The 18,042-nt window shown below is 36.9% G+C and overlaps 1 protein-coding gene across 4 annotated transcripts in view; it reads right to left on the bottom strand.

Annotated features, from left to right (window-relative positions):
- FERRY3 (FERRY endosomal RAB5 effector complex subunit 3) overlaps window positions 1–18,042 on the bottom strand; it is a 51,461-nt gene that overhangs the window by 16,579 nt on the left and 16,840 nt on the right. For 2 of the 4 annotated variants that reach the window (XM_011745492.3, XM_071072348.1), the window contains 5 exons: window positions 13,927–14,033; window positions 13,214–13,411; window positions 12,224–12,352; window positions 6,611–6,685; window positions 1,417–1,619 (listed from right to left, as the gene is read on the bottom strand). In XM_011745492.3, coding sequence (XP_011743794.2) covers window positions 1,417–1,619; window positions 6,611–6,685; window positions 12,224–12,352; window positions 13,214–13,411; window positions 13,927–14,033 — 712 coding nt within the window. The other 2 variants (XM_011745493.3, XM_071072347.1) reach the window with 2 other exon arrangements.

Here is an 18,042-nt window from a genome sequence, read left to right as displayed (position 1 = left end):
TTTCCACAGACTGGAGTTGCGGGTGAGGGTGGGGACAGCAGGGATGGTTTCAGGATGAAACTGATCCACCTCAGATCATCGGGCATTAGATTCTCACAAGGAGCACGCAACCTAGCTCCCTCGCACATGCAGTTCACAATAGGGTTCACATTCCTATGACAATGTAATGTGGCTGCTGATCTGACAGGAGTCAGAGGTCAGGCAGTGATGCTCGCCCTTGACGCTCACCTGCTGTGTGGCAGGTTCTTGGCCTGGCGGTTTGGGACCCCTGTTACACAGGATCCGAAATTTAAAATGAGGCCCCTGTAATATAATGAGTCTAAGTGAGGACTTAGTCTAAAAAGTAAAACATAAAATCTTTTATACTGTCCTTTACAACATATCATTTTTCTTTTGGTAAACAACTATACATAATCAATAATCAAACTTCCTTCCTGACAATCACCATCTCCACTTCCTAGTCAGCAATTTTTTTAAGAGATACAGTTTCACCATGTTGCTCAGGCTGGTCTTGAACTCTGGGCTAAAACAATCTTCCTGCCTCAGTCCTGGGAGTAGCTGGGACTACAGGTGCCAATTTTGCTTTTTAATAAATGCCTCCTCAAAACAAGCAGGCATAGATTGCTGATAGGAGTCCTTATCACCAAGTTGAACACTGGCTCTCCTATGACTTGTCTGGACCTGTTGGTTTGAGGCTCATTTGTTTCTCCAGACTATGTAAAGTTGAATTTTAGTCTTTGTATTATTTCTACAATGTACGCCTTCTAACCAGTTTCTATGTGGGTGAAGGAAGAAAGAGGAAAACCAGTCATGGGAAGAGACTGTTAAAAATTAAATTATAGTACACAACAAAATGGAAGAATGATTATGCTACATCTTAATTGCAGAACTGTATTATCTAAAAAGAACCTTTGAGAAAAATGTTAAACGAAGGCTGGTTTCTTCCTGTCATCTAGCATCTCTTTCCATTACCTATTAATGCACACTCAGAAAATGCAAACTAATTTTCATGGCAGCCTAAGCCAAATATATACGTGTATGCAAATCTAACACTACTTAAGGCAAAAAAGAAGAAAGGGGTAAGAAGAGGGGGAAGGGGAGAGGGAAGACAGGGAAGAGGAGGAAAAAAAAGGAGGAGAAAGAGGTGTAGAGGCACATATCTTATCCAAAGCTAAATATTATTTTGATTTTCTAGTCTATTTACTATAGGACAATGCTATAGCTCTCTGAACATAAATGATTAAGGATTACTCACCATTTTGTATTATATTTCACTCAATTCTACTAACCAGATAGAAGATGCAAAAATCCATTAGTTTAAAAAAACGTAAAGTGAATTATTATACAATATTGAGGGTTAAATCAATATTACAATTATGTTAATCATAAAATTCCAGGATTTTTCTATCTGCTTACCTCTGACATATCATGTACCAGCAAGAGAGGAATGCTTATTGTTGTGATGTCATGGGTACAGCAAACTTTGAGTATATTTCGGAGTCCCATAATGGCAGGATCACGAGCAGTGATGTTTCCCGATTTCACATGGTCATCCACACAAAGATGGAAAGCAACATGGATTTCTGAGAGATTCGAATGCCGTGTAATATAAAATTCCCCTATGAACAAGAAATACAATTATGATTATCAAATGCCTAAGTCACATTCATCAATGGGCTTTATAAATAAGTGTAATTGGCAATCAATGTGCTGAACTAGTGGAGTGTATCATGAACATTTACCGGATTCAGGAATCAACTGTGATTACTGCTCCTTAATTCTCAGAGAGAGGGTAATGAAAATAAGAGACAATAGCCAATTATGCAATAGGCTCATAAATTGGCATGAAGTGACCACCAAGTAGTAAATAAATCAAATAAGTGCTCATCTTTATTTTGATGTAAATGCCTAAAATGTCAAATTGATTAATTAATTAATGTATTTTGAGATGGAGTCTTACTCTGTCACCAGGCTGGAGTGCAGTGGCACAATCTCGGCTCACTGCAACCTCCGACTCCCTGGTTCAAGCAATTCTCCTGCCTCAGCCTCTTGAGTAGCTGGGATTACAGGCACGTGCCATCACACCCAGCTAATTTTTGTATTTGTTTGTAGAGACGGGGTTTCACCATGTTGTCCAGGATGGTCTCCATCTCCTGACCTCATGATCTGCCTGCCTCAGCCTGCCAAAGTGCTGGGATTACAGGCATGGGCCACCACGCCTGGCCTAAAATGTCAAATTTAACATGTAAGAAAGGTTACTTCTTGTGTCTATGCCCTAAATCTGCTCTTCCTCATCTCAACTTACGAGACCAATCTGTCCAGTTAGTTGCCCAGGACAGAAAGATAGGTGTCCCTAATTCCTGTGCTTTCCCTCAATGCCTAACCCCTCATCCACAATCCAACCTACCACTAACTATTTTCAGTTCTATCTCCAGAATAGCCCACATCTGAGTATTCCACTTTTATTGGTGTCACCCCAGTTCATGCTACTGTAATTTCTCACCTAGGTTTTTGTAATATTCTCTTAATTGATCTCCTTACTCCCTGCTTGTCCACCTACAAACCAACTCTTCATGCAGCTATGACTTAAATATATATCATATCCCTCCCCTACTTAAAATCCATACTCTTTATCATGGTCTAGAACAACGGTCCCCCATGGACTGGCACCGTCCATCACCTGGTAGGAACCGGGCTGCACAGCAGGAGGTGAGCGCCAGCAAGGGAGTGAAGCTTCATCTGTATTTACAGCCGCTCCTCACTGCTCACATTACAGCCTGAGCTCCACCTCGTGTCAGATCAGTGGCGGCATTAGATTCTCACCGGAGCGTGAACCCTACTGTGAACTGCGCATGTGAAGGATCTAGGTTAAGTGCTCCTTACAAGATTCTAATGCCTGATGATCTGTCATTGTCTCCCATCACCCCCAGATGGGATCATCCAGTTGCAGGAAAACAAGCTCAGGGGTCGCACGGATTCTACATTACAGTGACTTGTGTGATTATTTCATTATATATTGCAATGTAATAATAATAGAAATAAAGTACACAATAAATGTAATGCACTTCAATCATCCTCAAACCTCCCCAATCCCTGGTCTGTGGAAAAACTGTCTTCCATGAAACCGGTCCCCGGTGCCGGTGCCAAAAAGGCTGGGGACCACTAGTCTAGCAGGCCAAGATGACTTGGACCCTGCCTCTCTCTCCAGTATCTTCTTGTCTCACTCCTTCGTCACTCCAGTTACACAAGCTTTTGTTCCGTTCTGCAAACATGCAGAGCTTGTTCCCAATTCAGGGCTGCTGCCTGGAGGGCTTTTCTCCAAGATTCTCACAGGGCTGACTTCTTTTCATCAATCACATCTCAGATCAAAAGTCACCTCCTCAGAAAGGTCTTCCTTAACTATCCTATCTACTAGTGGTCTCCTCCATCCACCCTTTACTCTTTCACCTTATTCAGTTTTATCTTCTTCTTAGCACTGAAATTCTTTTGTATACATATTATTTTAAAGAGACCACTGTGTACGTGCCATAATTATAGGGGTTTTGTTTATCTTCTTCAGTGTTCTATCTGTAGCAAGTAGAACAGCACCTGGCACGTAGAAGATACTCAATAATTATTTATTGAATGAATATTTTAGGCTGAACGCTGGAGCAGTCTTTCTCAAACATTAAAATCCATGCTTCCTACCATCACTCTTTTTTCTGTGTAGTCCCACAAGCCAAGAAAAATCTCATCAGCTTGTATTTTCTGTAGTTCCTATCAATATAAAGAAATAAAATAGAAAACATAGGATATGTTCTTACCAATACATATACCTCAGTGGAAATTCTGATAAGTCCTTCTAGGAAAGGTCTGCATATCTCTACTCTCACACTCTTAACCTTTGCCCTCACAAATTCTACTCGCCCTTGCAGCAACGTCATTATCTCAGGATCTACTTAGAAACATACAGTACACTTAAAATACTTAATATACTTTAGCCCTATGGTTAACATTTCTAGTTACCCGTGTGCATCAGCTATATCCACAGATGCCTCCGACAGGTCCCAGGCAAAGGTCTTTTATTTATTTTAACTTGAACGAGATAAAGGAATTAGATAAACAGAGAATGAAATTAAAGAAAGGACAGCAAGAGATATATCACAATAAACTGGATAAAGAGAAAGTAAAAAAGAAAATTGGTGAGGAATAGTTTAGTTATAATTTTCTAGGAAGGCAACAAAAGACACAGACTGCTTATCAGAAATTCAGTGGACTATGTGATAAGACAATATCCTTCTGGCCCAGTACAGTGTATTACCTTCTAAACTGCTACTGATTATTCACAGGATGGAAGTCATAGCTTGAGATATGGGCCATGATCCAGGAGTGTGGCAGGATGACTTAGTGAAGAAGTCAGGTGCTCCTAATCCCCAAATTGGCACTGCTTTCTTTGACCTTAAATGACTTGTTTCTTGGCCTAATTTTACCCATTAATAAAATGGGGGCTGTGGGGCTGGCAGTAGTAATCAAATTAATATGCTATAGTAGAAAAAGGACTAGATTGGATGTTAAGAAGATCTGATTTCTAGCACATTGGCTGAGTGATCTTGGGCAAATCAATTCAACTTATTGATCCTCTGTTACTTAGTGTATGAGATGGGGAAAATGCTGCTGATTGCTTTCCTTACAAGGTTATGAGAATTAGATGATGTAAACTGGAAATATTTAGATCATTATTAAGTAAACTATAACTGGCTTACAAGTATATAAATAAAACTGTTTTTCTTTGCAATTTAAAAATTAAAATAAGTTTTGATTTAGATTTTTTTCATCTCCTGTAAACATCCTGGTTGTGTAGGTATACTTTAACTAAATGGAAATTAATATGCTATTCTCTCTAACTGAATACTTTAATATTCCTTTTCTGACTCAGACTTATGATATATCCTCCTGATTTGGTTGTAACACAGAGACAAAGTATACAAATAAGATAGTCCTTGTTATGTTCTGTGATACAAACACTACTAAGGGTCATCAGAGAGAATTCAATCAGAAAGAGGACTGAGAGACTGAATTGCCAGTTGTTCAACAACCTATAGGCTTTTTCCAGAAAAGACTAAGGAAGGAAATACGTACAGCAACAAACAGTTATGTTTAAAAAAACCAGACATCGGTTCTTCCAGAGTAGAAATAAGATTGGCACATTTTAAGAAAGCCACAAAATATGGATGATTTAAATTGTGGATCCATGAAGAGAAATACAATAGATCCTTCATTGAAGGTATTTTTAAACGAAGAGGAGGATGGTTTCCTGTTCCACACAGTGGAGGAAACAACATGTGGTGATTCTAACATTATCCACTAAGGTGGGATAACTGAAGGTGGGAGGAAATTTCGAGGCTGATGACCACAGGCTAACAGACAGGGCCCAACAAGATGAATACCAGAAATGGGTATAATATTTGCTTAGATTAAATGTAATGTATTCCAACTGAGTGACAGTGGTTTATATACATATACATATACATATATATACACACATATACATATGTAATGTGACCTACATGTCAAAGATCTGGGGAAAAAAATGTGATAAAATTACCTTAAAGGAGAATAAAAAACCATCACGAGATGGCTATTTCTGAAACTGTAAAATATACCACTTACTTAAAAAATTTTATAAAGTATACAAATAGTCCTTGTTATGCTCTGTGATATAAACACTAAGGGTTATCAGAGTGAATTCAATCAGAAACAGGATTGAGAGACTGAATTTTCAGTTGTTAAACAACATATTTAAGAATAATAAAGGAAATAAAATGGAAAACAGAAAAATGTAAGGGGAAATGAAAATAAAATTCTAAATAAGATGACCCATTTTCTTTATATTTAAGTTCAACTGTTTATATCTCTATGTACTATTGTTTATATTTCACTTGATCTTAGCTATAAGGCTGAGAAGTGTATAGTTAATATTTCAGAGTAAAACTTATTTTTTGGTTTATTTCTTAAGAAACTAAGAAATAATGTATAAGAGAAAATTTGCAATAAAAAACAATGATAAAACTTATGCAACTTCTTGAGCAATTTTTCTTTTATGGATCTAGAAAAAAGTGAGTACTAGTATGATATTAATAATTAAGTTTTGGGCCAGGCATGGTGGCTCACGCTTGTATTCCCAGCACTTTGGGAGGCTGAGGCAGGTGGATCACTTGAGGTCAGGAGTTCAAGACCAGCCCAGCCAACATGGTGAAACACCATCTCTACAAAAAACACAAAAAAACTAGCCGGGTGTGGTGGCGTGGGCCTGTAGTCCCAGCTACTCAGGAGGCTGAGGCAGGAGAATCGCTTGAACCCGGGTGGCAGAGGTTGCAGAGAGCTGAGATCGCACCACTGTGCTCCAGCCTGGGCAACAGAGCATGGCTTCTCTCAAAACAAACAAAAAAATAAGTTTAACATTGGAAAACATCTGTGAAAGTGTATTATAGAGGTACAAAGTGTTGTTTCAAAGTGATATAATGACATATACTAAAATCATAGATTTAAAACACAAATTCCTATGGTGTGCATTATAAAACATTTTTTTGGTATAAGAAGACAGTAATTTAAAATTAAAAAAAATACTTACCAGGTAAAACATTTAAATAGTTCCTCTCAGCATTCTTAGTCTTATCATCATTTCCTCCATTTTGGTTCCCAGAATCTATTCATAAGACAATGCAATATGAAAGAACATAACAACATATGAGAATATGTTACTATAACCACTCCCAAAAGAATCACAGCAACAGCAAAAATTCACTAAGGGCATTTATGTGCCAGGCGTTCTGCTACATGCTTTACATGGATGACGTCATTTAATTCTTACAAAACCTCTATAACCACAGCCCTGGGAGGTAAGTCCTACTACTATGTCCATTTTATGTATGAGGAGACAGAGGCTTGGATGGGTTAACTAACTTAACCAAGCATGCACAGGTAAGTGGTGGAGCCAGGTCTTGAATTCACATACTCAGATTCTAAGTCCTATGGTATTAACTATGCCAGTATCCTATTTTTCATCTGGGAGGTTCAGGGCACCAAGTTAACCACATATGAAATAACTTCATTAGGTAGTTGTGGTGTGGCCATCTTTATTTTTAGAATCTGAGTCACTGTTGTTGATATAACTTGTTCAGGGTTACAAACAAACGGCTAGGGGGACTAGGAATCACTGTATATTCACCCCATTCCTCAAATTTATTTCTTACCTGACGCTATATACAGTTATAACAGATAGGTGAAACTGTTTCAAATGGAACATTTTTTTTTTCAGATATTTAACAGTTTTTCTTCTTTTTTGAAGGCTTGCTATTTCTTAGAAGAATAAATGTTGGTAAAATAAACATTATGATTGAACATACATTATAAAGATGGAATGCAAATTATTTTACATATATATTTTAATAAAAGAGACATCTGAACTTTATAAGAATTCCATCAGAACTCACAAAGGCAAACTGAATATTAGCCTTCATATTAGCTGTCTTTAAGAGGTTGCATATTTATTCCAATTAAAAACTATTTTGGAATCTATTTGGGAATGGCTTTTAGCATCAGAAAATCACATGAAAACAGACCTTCAAATAAGTAAACAGCAAATATCAAAATATTATAATTTTAAAAGAGATCTGAATAAAAGTAACAATATTTTTATCTAGTGACTACTTTGATAAATTGATTTATAACACTGTACTTCGTAAATGCACACATTTTATAAATCAAGAGTCAGAGAGATAGAAGGCTCTGATGCTAGAATCCATATTTAATGAATTATCGTTTGTAATACAGAGCCATGTGATTGACAGGCTTTGAATAAATGTCTAATCGTAGCACAGATTATAAGGAACAATAAAGAAGGACTCTAATGTTGTTCACATGGAGTATGAACAAATAGAATCTCTGTTAAGTAAACAAGAGAGAACAGTTCATAGTCCATTTCCCTTTCCATATTTTCATGGCAATGCCTTGTTTAGTAATAGCAAGAAGATGGCCAGTTTTATTTTTTTTAAAACGTATATAAAATGTACATAAACATTTTTGGCTTTTTATCACGGACCACAGAAATACAAAGATGTTAATATAACAACCATAGTAAGAAAAATAATGGAATGTCTTAGAATAAACAATTGCATATCAGGATGTAAACGTGCAGAACAAATACGTAGGTGTGCACAGAAAAAGATGGAGAAGGTATTTTCACAAAGTTCTTCTGTAACAACATGCAGCTTTCTTTAAGAAAGTCTTTTATAAACCTACTTGCATCACTGACTCACTGAAACCACAAAGTAGTTGCTTGAACAAGAACAAAATAAAGTCATGATATACATGCACTGCCTTAGCCATATGTGGTTTAAAAACTTCCTGTCATTGACTGCACACTTTCTATCTCTCATAAATATACTTAGAATCCTCCTCCTCCTTCCACACCTGTCATGATCTCAATCTTCACGCTTTTAGTCACTACTAAGAATAATGTTAAAATGTTTCTGATCACATCATTGCTAGTTTGTATGAGAAGAAGGAAGCTATTTTTACGTAATATGGATATGAGTTCTTTTGGCGAGGGTTGATAAAAGTAATAACAATTGGTAGAAGAAGAAGAGGGTATACCAAGATATTCTGAAAGGTTTTGTTAGGATATACTTCTATAGGGATTTTCTAATACTCAGCTGGCTCTGTTATATATAACACATATTGCCACAGCAAACCCTCAACTGCCTTTAGTGGGAATATAAACTGGTAGAAATACTACACAGAGTAATTGCCAATGCTATGAAAATTATAAACTTTAACCTGGGAATTTATCTTTAGGAATCTCTTCTGTAGATATGCTTACTGCTCACACACATGCACATTTATTCATATGCAAGGTTATTTACCATTACTAGGCATCATTACTTATAATAACAAAAAATAAGGAATAGATCAAATGTCTATTAGTAGGGGACTGATTAATAACAGGATATCCTGCAATGGACCACTATGCAACAGCATAAAAGCATGAGGATGGTCTTTATGGACTGATACAAAATGATCTCCAAGATAAATTACTCAGTGAAAAAGGCAGAGTACAGAATAGTGTTACGTAGAAAGCTGCCATTTATGTAAAAAAGGAAAATAAACAAGTACACGCATACACTTGCTTATACATACATAAACATCTGTCTGCAAGGGACATGTGTGATAGCACTGGCTGCCTCTGAAGAGGGAAACTGGATGGCTGGGAACAGAGGGACACTTTCACTGTATGCTCTTTTGTATAGTTTGAATTGTGAATCTTCAGAATGTTTGACCTATTTAAAGAATGATTAAAAACATATAAACCATTCTTCTAAAGTTTATTGAATAGATAAAGACACTGTAGTGAACCCTAGTCAGGTTATGACTAGATAGCCACATTCTAGCTACAGGAGAAAGGAAAGAATTCTGTAATTTCTGGGAGAGAGGAAGATGGGAGGGGAACAAAGACCCTTCAGAAAGGTCTTCCTTATACCAAGCAAAGATACAACCTCTCTCTGCTACTGTACAACAAAAATACATGCACCTGAAATACTCTAATGGTTTCTTTTAAACACAGCAGGTGAAAACAAAGACAAGAAAGAAAGAAAAAAGCATTCAAAAGTACCAAACGCAGATTTAAAGGAGAAGACAGCCCCAATTTTAAAGCTTACCATGTTTTCTTTCCTGGGCACCAACATCAGGTTTTTATAAGAAATAATAATAATACTGGCCAGGTGCAGTGGTTCACACCTGTAATCCCAGCATTTTGGGAGGCCAAGGCGGGTGGATCACATGAGGCCAGGAGTTTGAGACCAGCCTGGCCAACATGGCAAAACCCCATCTCTATTAAAAATATAAAAATTAGCCAGGCATGGTGGTACACATCTGTAATCCCAGCTACTCAGGAGGCTGAGGCACGAGAATTGCTTGAGCCCAGGAGGCAAAGGTTGCGGGGACTGAGATCGCGCCACTGCACTCCAGCCTGGATGACAGAGTGAGACTTTGTCTCAAAAAAAAAAAAAAAAAAAAAAAAAAAAAAAAGGAGAAATAATAAAATACTGTGTATGCATTCAAGCCAGACAAGAGGATGTTTGTGATTTTATATCTGTGATATATGAAATAAAAGAAAAACACAACTTAAAACATATTTGAAATGACTATTACCCTAATATTTAGGTCCTAACTAAACAAACCAATGGTACCAATTTAATTTACAAAGAAACCACTCTTTAAACTTCCATTTTTCAATTAAAAAACAGCTAAATTACTCTGGGATTTGAGCCAGAGATTTTTCTTTTACCTCACTTCCCTTAACCCTCTTCCTATGTATAGATAGAAAGCTTCTGAAGAAAGATGCCATTAACTTTTCAATAGCTTTAAAAACCATTTCCAGGATGGAGGTTTCTTAAAAAAATTAAAAACAGAACTATCTTATGATCCAGCAACTCCACTTTAGGGTATATATCCAAAGGAAATGAAATTAGGATCTTAAAGAGTTATCTCCATTTTGGCATTAGTCGCAATAATCAAGATATTAAAAACACACCTAAATGTGCACACATACACAGACAGACACATAATGGAATATTATTCAGCCGTAAAAAAGAAAATCCTGCTATTTGCAACCACATGGATGGACCTGGAGGACACTAAGCATCCTGGAGGATGCTAAGTGAAATAAGCCAGACACAGAAAAACAAATATTCTATCATCTCACTTATACATGGAACCTAAAATAGTTGAACTCACATTGGTAGAGAGTAGAAGGTGGTTACCAGGGCTGGGGCGGGGGGAAATGGGGAGATTTTTGTCACGGGGTACAAAGTTTCAGCCGCACGGATGGATAAGTTCTGGCAATATAATGTATGACAATGTGATTATATTTAACAATATTCTAGTGTATACTTGAAATTCATTAAGAGGGCAGATCTTAAGTGTTCTCACCATGGACACAAAAAAGTGGCAACGATCTGAGGTAATAAATATGCTAATCCATTTGAAGTGATTATTTTACAATATCTGTGCACACTGAATCATCAAATTGTATACCTCAAATATATACAATATTGTTAAATATATCTCAATAAATTAAAAAAATTTTTCCTGTAAATTTCCTAAATACAAAGAATGTTATGTTATGGATAAATATAGAAAAAGCAGTCATTTGAGGATACAGAGTTTTTTTTTTTTTTAAGAACCAAAAATAATTCATTTAACTGACTTCATGCTACTTAAGCCAAAGATATAACATACAAAAAGTGTATATTTTGTGCTACCTTTTAGTCTACATTTCCAATCCCCTCTGTTGTAATAATTACGTCCACTTTGAAGATATAGAACTTGGATCAAAAGATCACCAACTTTCCACCGAGTGCCTACTTCAAGTATAACTATAGTACTGAAATTTAACAATAGTTTTCACTAAGAACCTTGAACAAAATCATTCCCTTAAAAAAGAAAATTAGTCACAGAGTTCAAGCTTCTGAAGATCTGGATTTATATCCAAAGGAATAGAAATCATTCTATATAAAGATACATGCACACGCATGTTCTTCACAGCACTATTCACAATAGCAAAGACATGGAATCAACCCTAATGTCCATTAATGATAGACTGGATAAAGAAAATGTGGGACACATACACCATGGAATACTGTGCAGGTATAAAAGGGAATGAGATCATATCCTTTGCAGGGACATGGATGGAGCTGGAAACTGTTATCCTCAGCAAACTAATGCAGGAACAGAAGACCAAACACCACATGTTCTCACTTATAAATGGGAGCTGAACGATCAGAACACATGGACGCATGGTGGGGAACAATACGCACTGGGGCCTACTGAGAGAAGGGAAGAACATCAGGAAGAACAGCTAATAGACAGTGGGCTTAATACCTAGGCGATGGGTTGATAGGTGCAGCAAACCACCATGCACACGTTTACCTATGTAACAAACCTGTGCATCCTGTACAGGTACCCTGGAACTTAAAATAAAAGTTGAAGGGAAAAAAAAAAAACCCAAAAACCAAAAATATATTTTGATGTTCTTTTTAAAGAAAAAAACTTAAAAAAATCTTAAATTTTGTTTTTAATTTCCCTCTATCTTCCACCAATACAATTTTCTATATGATCTTAATAATGATCCATATACTATTACAGTGGTTACAGACAGAATGTAATAAAAGTGAGTTTTACCCACCAACTGATTCTTTCAACTTACTCCTGCGCTGGGTTCTGGCATAAAGTACCACCTGTTGGACAACTTCTAATTGCTCTTCAATTCGGGGAAAATGGAAGTCAGTGCATTCTTGGCAAACTGTGGCAAAATCTAAAGGACCCAAAACATTTACAAACTTCTAAATGCAAATTATCAAATATTTAGTATTTACTTACAATGAGATTTAGTAGAAACAGAAAATAATACTTATTTTTCTTAAGATTTCTTATACTTGTCCTTTAAACAATTATGCCTTAAGTTAGGGCACAGTAATTTTGTTTTGATTAGAAACTTAACCTCTCACTCACTCAAAAGAGTATACAATTAAAAGACAAAGAAATGTTAATTCCAGGTCTTCTTTAAATAATACTTTGATCATAATCCACCCCAAAAGGTGCTATAAAAATACAAGAAGGTTCTTATATTTATGAGAGGAAATAAATTCTACTTAAGCTTCTTTCAAAAAACAGGTATACATTTCATATATTTTATATATTTTACATTTTATATATTTACAAATTTAGAAATAATCATAAAAAGTGAGTTGTACTAAGAGGGAAGGTAGAATTTTACCTAGCAAATTTAAGAGGTAGGTTATTTAAAAAATATACACACACACACACACACACACACACACACACACACACACACAAATGGATGAACTAAAAATCACCAAGCCAGGATTTGCTTCTAAACTGAAAACACGTGACTGCTCTTTTTGTTTTACCTTGTAATGAGAATTCTATAAAAACATTATTTATAATATAATAGCAAAGAAAAATAAACATCATGAAGCACTCGATCAATGCTACAGTTTGAAATAAAATAACTATGGTTGGGTATGTTTGTTTGGTCTACTTGAATGTCAAGGTGATTAAAATTTTTTTTCAGTTTCCCCATAATTCCTTTTTTTGTAAGAATAGTGTTACAGCGTGAGATTTAACAAAATAAACGTGTGTGATGTTAACTTACCTCTTTTAATACCACTATATGAATTAATTCGATTATCTACTAGTAAAACCAGGCCACAGAGAGATGTAGAATAAAGTGACAGAGCTGTTTGGAGCCGATGAAGTTTCACACCACTTCGATGATTTCTTTTATGCTTACAGAAGTCCAGCATATCTGCTCTCAGCAATCTCAAATTATGCATGGTCTTTAACTGGGCTCCTGGGGATAGGCAATAGTCCAGGAAAGATACTTAAGCAGCTGCAAAAAGTCCAGTATAACAGGATGCGAATCTCTACGGCAAGAATCCAGATAAATCTGTACTACAAAATAATTAAAAATGGGCCTTGCAACTTTCCATTTTAATGACTATTTCAATTTAATCTATCTGAAAAAAACATTATATAAATATACAAAACTTAAAGCCAACAAAATATAGTCTTTCTTAAAGCAAAACATAATTTGGAATTAAAAATAACATAGGTACACTCTACTCATGTTAGGGATTTTTCTCTTACAGCATATAAAAAAAGTTTCAGTGGCCAGGCACGGTGGCTCACGCCTGTAATCCTAGCACTTTGGGAGGCCAAGGTGGGTGGATTGCTTGAGCCCAGGAGTTCAAGACCAGCCTGGGCAACATGGCGGGACCTTGTCTCTATTATTTTAAAAAACTAATAATTAAAACAAAGTTTCAGAAGTTACAATAAAATATAACTGGAAAAAGTTAACACACTTACCTAAGTGAATGGTAAAACTTTCTTCTAACTTTCTCTGTTCCTCATAAATCCTTCCAATTGCTTCTACAGATTCTCTGAACTGACTTGGCTGAACTTTAATTTCCTCACTAAAAGTAATAAAATTATTGATATACTTTTATGTTTGTCAAAAACTTTTCTTAAAGGAAAGCTTTATAATGAGAGAAAACTGAACAGCTGTAAGTCTTGCTAATTTCTTCCTAAACTCATCCTTAATCCATGGTGACAAGTAAGACCATAAGCACCAATAGGTTCTAAATTCCCACTTGTTCTTCCATTTCCTCACAATAAATAAAGCAGATTATTACTTTCAATCATTATAATGTCAATTAATATACTGCCATTTAACATTTTTAGCAGCCTAAGAGAATGATTAAATGAAGCAATTAACTTTTACTTTAAAATCACATTATATTTTAAAATATATAATACATCCTATACCAGGGCTAGCTCTAGGCAAAATTAGAAAATAGACGAAGTGATAGCAATAAAAATTTAAAGTCAAATAAAATATATAATAAAAAAGATGAAGTTCATTTTGATGTATACACATCCTTTATTTTCACCATATCTTGTTTTTTTTTTCGGTCTGTCACCCAGGCTGGAGTGCAGTGGCCCGATCTCGGCTCACTGCAAGCTCCGCCTCCTGGGTTCACGCCATTCTCCTGCCTCAGCCTCCAGTTTGTTTTGTTTTTTACCTCCAACATTCTCCTCCTACTAAACTGCCTTTCTCTTTGCTCTCCTCTTTATAGTTCCTGAAAAGACTTCCACAAAAGAGCAATAACTATATCATTGTTCAATTCAAACAGTGGTATGCTGAAGATGACACAAGTCTGTACGAGTCATCCATTTCCCTAAATTTTTGGGGCTAATCCCAATAGCCCCATTAGACTCAATGACTGACTTCATTAGTAGATACGGTAAATTTAAACCTAGCCATACAATCTACAACGGGACCCCAATCCCCCCGTACTGGCCTGTTAGGAACCGGGCCGCTCAGCAGGAAGCAGCAGGTGAGTGAGCATGACCACCTGAGCTCCACCTCCCATCCAATCAGCGGCAGCATTAGGTTCTCATAGGAGCGTGAACTGTGTTGTGAACTGCACATGCAGGCAATCTAGGTCGTGTGCTCCTTGTGGAACAGTTTCATCCCCAAACCCTCCCTGCCTCTCCTGGAAAAAAACTGTCTTCCGTGAAACTGGTCCCTGGTGCTCAAAAGGCTGAGGCCTGCTGATCAACAAAATCACACCTTTCTGGAGTCCATCAGAGATGTGATAATAAGGCAACCTTGTAAACTGAATTCCACACCGGGACATATCCCTCCAAGGACCGACAGGACTTCTAAGGAGTTTCGTCTTTGTTAGAGCATAGCTGAAATAGGATGCTGTCATACAAGCGGGTAAAAAGAAAGCAGCTAAAATTTTAACAGATTCTTGAAGGCCAAGTGGGCTAGCATATCAAGCTAGAATAGGTTGGAGCCACAGACACAGGAACTTGCAAACTCTTTTCCATTGGCCTCCATCAGGTATTTCCAGAAAAGACTGAAGGCAGGAGACAAAAGAGCCTTCTCAAGGGCACAGGCAGAAATGCTGAGAATCAAGATACATGAGGCTTGACCAAACTAGGAGCTGACAAAGACAACAAAGAAGGAGAAGAGTTGAACAAAGTGATCTTCCTGACCCCCAACTATGAGCCTAGATTCAAGTAACAAGTCTGCTGCTGGGAGGCAGAGCAAAAGGATGGAGACAGACTCCGCTCTGCAGCTCTGGCATGCGAAGACTGCTGAAAGCAAGGGATGGAGCAGAGAGACAGCGAAAAATCCTCCTGGACCCCCAAGTGCCATTCTAAGCACAAAGTAGCACCAGTAGAAAATGAAGCCTGCGGTACATTGAAGGTCCTGACAGACACGAAACCAAACTGGGATAAAAGTGGGGTAAAAGACTACACATTGGGTACAGTGTACACTGCTTGGGTGATGGGTGCCCCAAAATCTCAGAAATCACCACTAAAGAACTTACTTGTGTAACCAAACACCACCTAAAGAACTTATTTGTGTAACCAAACACCACCTATTCCCCAAACACCTATTGAAATAAAAAAATTAGAAAAATTTTAAAAAGAAAGCCAGAAAGTCTAAACATTATATGAAAACAAGATCTCTAACAAACTTGCCAAGCATTTTCAGATTTCTCCAAGCATCATTCCAGTGAATAAGCTAATAAAGAAAGTCTAATGCTAAGGGAAAAAAAAAAGAAACCAAACTTACCTCAACTGCTAATAATAAGATGTGAACAACCTTCACATTAATACAGTTCATTCCTGGACGTAAATACTATTAACCTCAGTCTCTTCTAATACCCACAATATCCAGCATTCAGTTAAAAAAAAAAGAAAAGAAGAAAAATAGGCTGGGTGCGATGGCTCATGCCTGCAATCCCAGCACTTTGGGAGTCTGAGGTGGGCAGATCACGAGGTCAGGAGTTCAAGACCAGCCTGGCCAACACGGTGAAACACCGTCTCTACTAAAAATACAAAAATTAGCCAGGTGTGGGGGCGTGTGCCTGTAATCCCAGCTGCTTGGGAGGATGAGGCAGGAGAATGGCTTGAACGCAGGAGGTGGAGGTTGCAGTGAGCCGAGATCGCGGCGCTGTACTCCAGCCTGGGAGACAGAGAGAGACTGTCTTGGTGGGTGGGTGGCGGGGAGAAGGAAAATGAAGAGGAGACACCCAGAAAAGCAAGAAGACCCAACCCACTGTCGAGAGATAAAGCAATCAACAGAAATAGGTTTAGAAACGATCCAGATACGGGGACTAAAAGAAAGGGACTTTCAAAAACTATAACCAGCATGTTAAAAGATCTAGTGGAAAGGGAGACAACACACAAGCAATTTTAGCAAAGAGCAGAAACAAAGGGAGATACTAGAAAGCAAAACATGGTATCAGACTAGTGACCACAGATCAACTCATTTTATAACGCCACCATTAACCTGACACCGAAACCAAATTAAGATGTTATAAGAAACAAATAAACAAACTATAGACCAACATACATGCATAAATATATACGTTGGTGGATATATGTCATATACACACATATGTGTGAAACAATACATATCATGACCTGTATGTAAAAGCTAAAACAATAAAACTTCTAGAAGAAAAAATACAGGATAAAATATTTGTGATCTTCCATTAGGCAAAGATATCTTAGACAAGATAGAAACTATTTAAAAATAGATAAATTGACCAAGCACAGAGGATTTTTGAGTAACAAAACTACTCTGTGTGGTACTATAATGGCAGACACATGTCACTATACATTTGTCTAAACTGACAGAATATACAATGGCAAGAGTGAGCCCTAATGTAAACTATGGACTTTGAATGATTACGTCAATATACGTTCTCGATCACAACAAAGGTACCACCCTGCTGGGGGATGCTGATAATGGGAAAGACTATGCATTTGTAGGTCAGGGGATAAATCTTAGTACCTTCCTCTCAGTTTTGCTGTGAACCTAAAAATACTTTGAAGAAATAGTCTTTAATTGATAAACTGCACTTAACTAAAATGAAAAACTTAACTCTCTGACAGACACAATTAAGAAAATGAAAAGACAAGCCACAGAGTGGGAGAATATATTTGTAAAACACATTATTGGATGAGGGACTTGTATCCAGAATATATAAAGAACTCTCACAACTCAATAAGAAGACACATTTTTCCAGCACATGAAAAAATGTTAACATAATTAGGCATCAGGGAAATGCAAAGTAAAATTATAGACATCACTGCAAAACATACTAGAATGTCTAAACAGCAATATTGAGTGCTGATGAAGATATGGAACATTTAGAACCCTCATACATTGGTGGTGGGAATGCAAAATTGTACAGTCACTTTGGAAAATAGTCTGGCAGTTTCTTCTGAAGTTAAATGTACACTTACCATATGACCAAGCAATCCCATTGCTAGGGGAGAGGGATTACATATTTATGAAAGAGAAATCAAAACACATGTTTACACAAGACCTGTTCATGAATGTTTATAACAGCTTTATAATTGCTAAAATCTGGAAATACCCCACATGTCCATCAC

This window comes from Macaca nemestrina, chromosome 10 (genome assembly GCF_043159975.1).
Source record: "Macaca nemestrina isolate mMacNem1 chromosome 10, mMacNem.hap1, whole genome shotgun sequence".
In the NCBI taxonomy this organism is placed as follows: Eukaryota; Metazoa; Chordata; class Mammalia; order Primates; family Cercopithecidae; genus Macaca; species Macaca nemestrina.
Note: the sequence above shows the minus strand (reverse complement) of the source record. Positions and strands in the feature narration are given on the sequence as shown.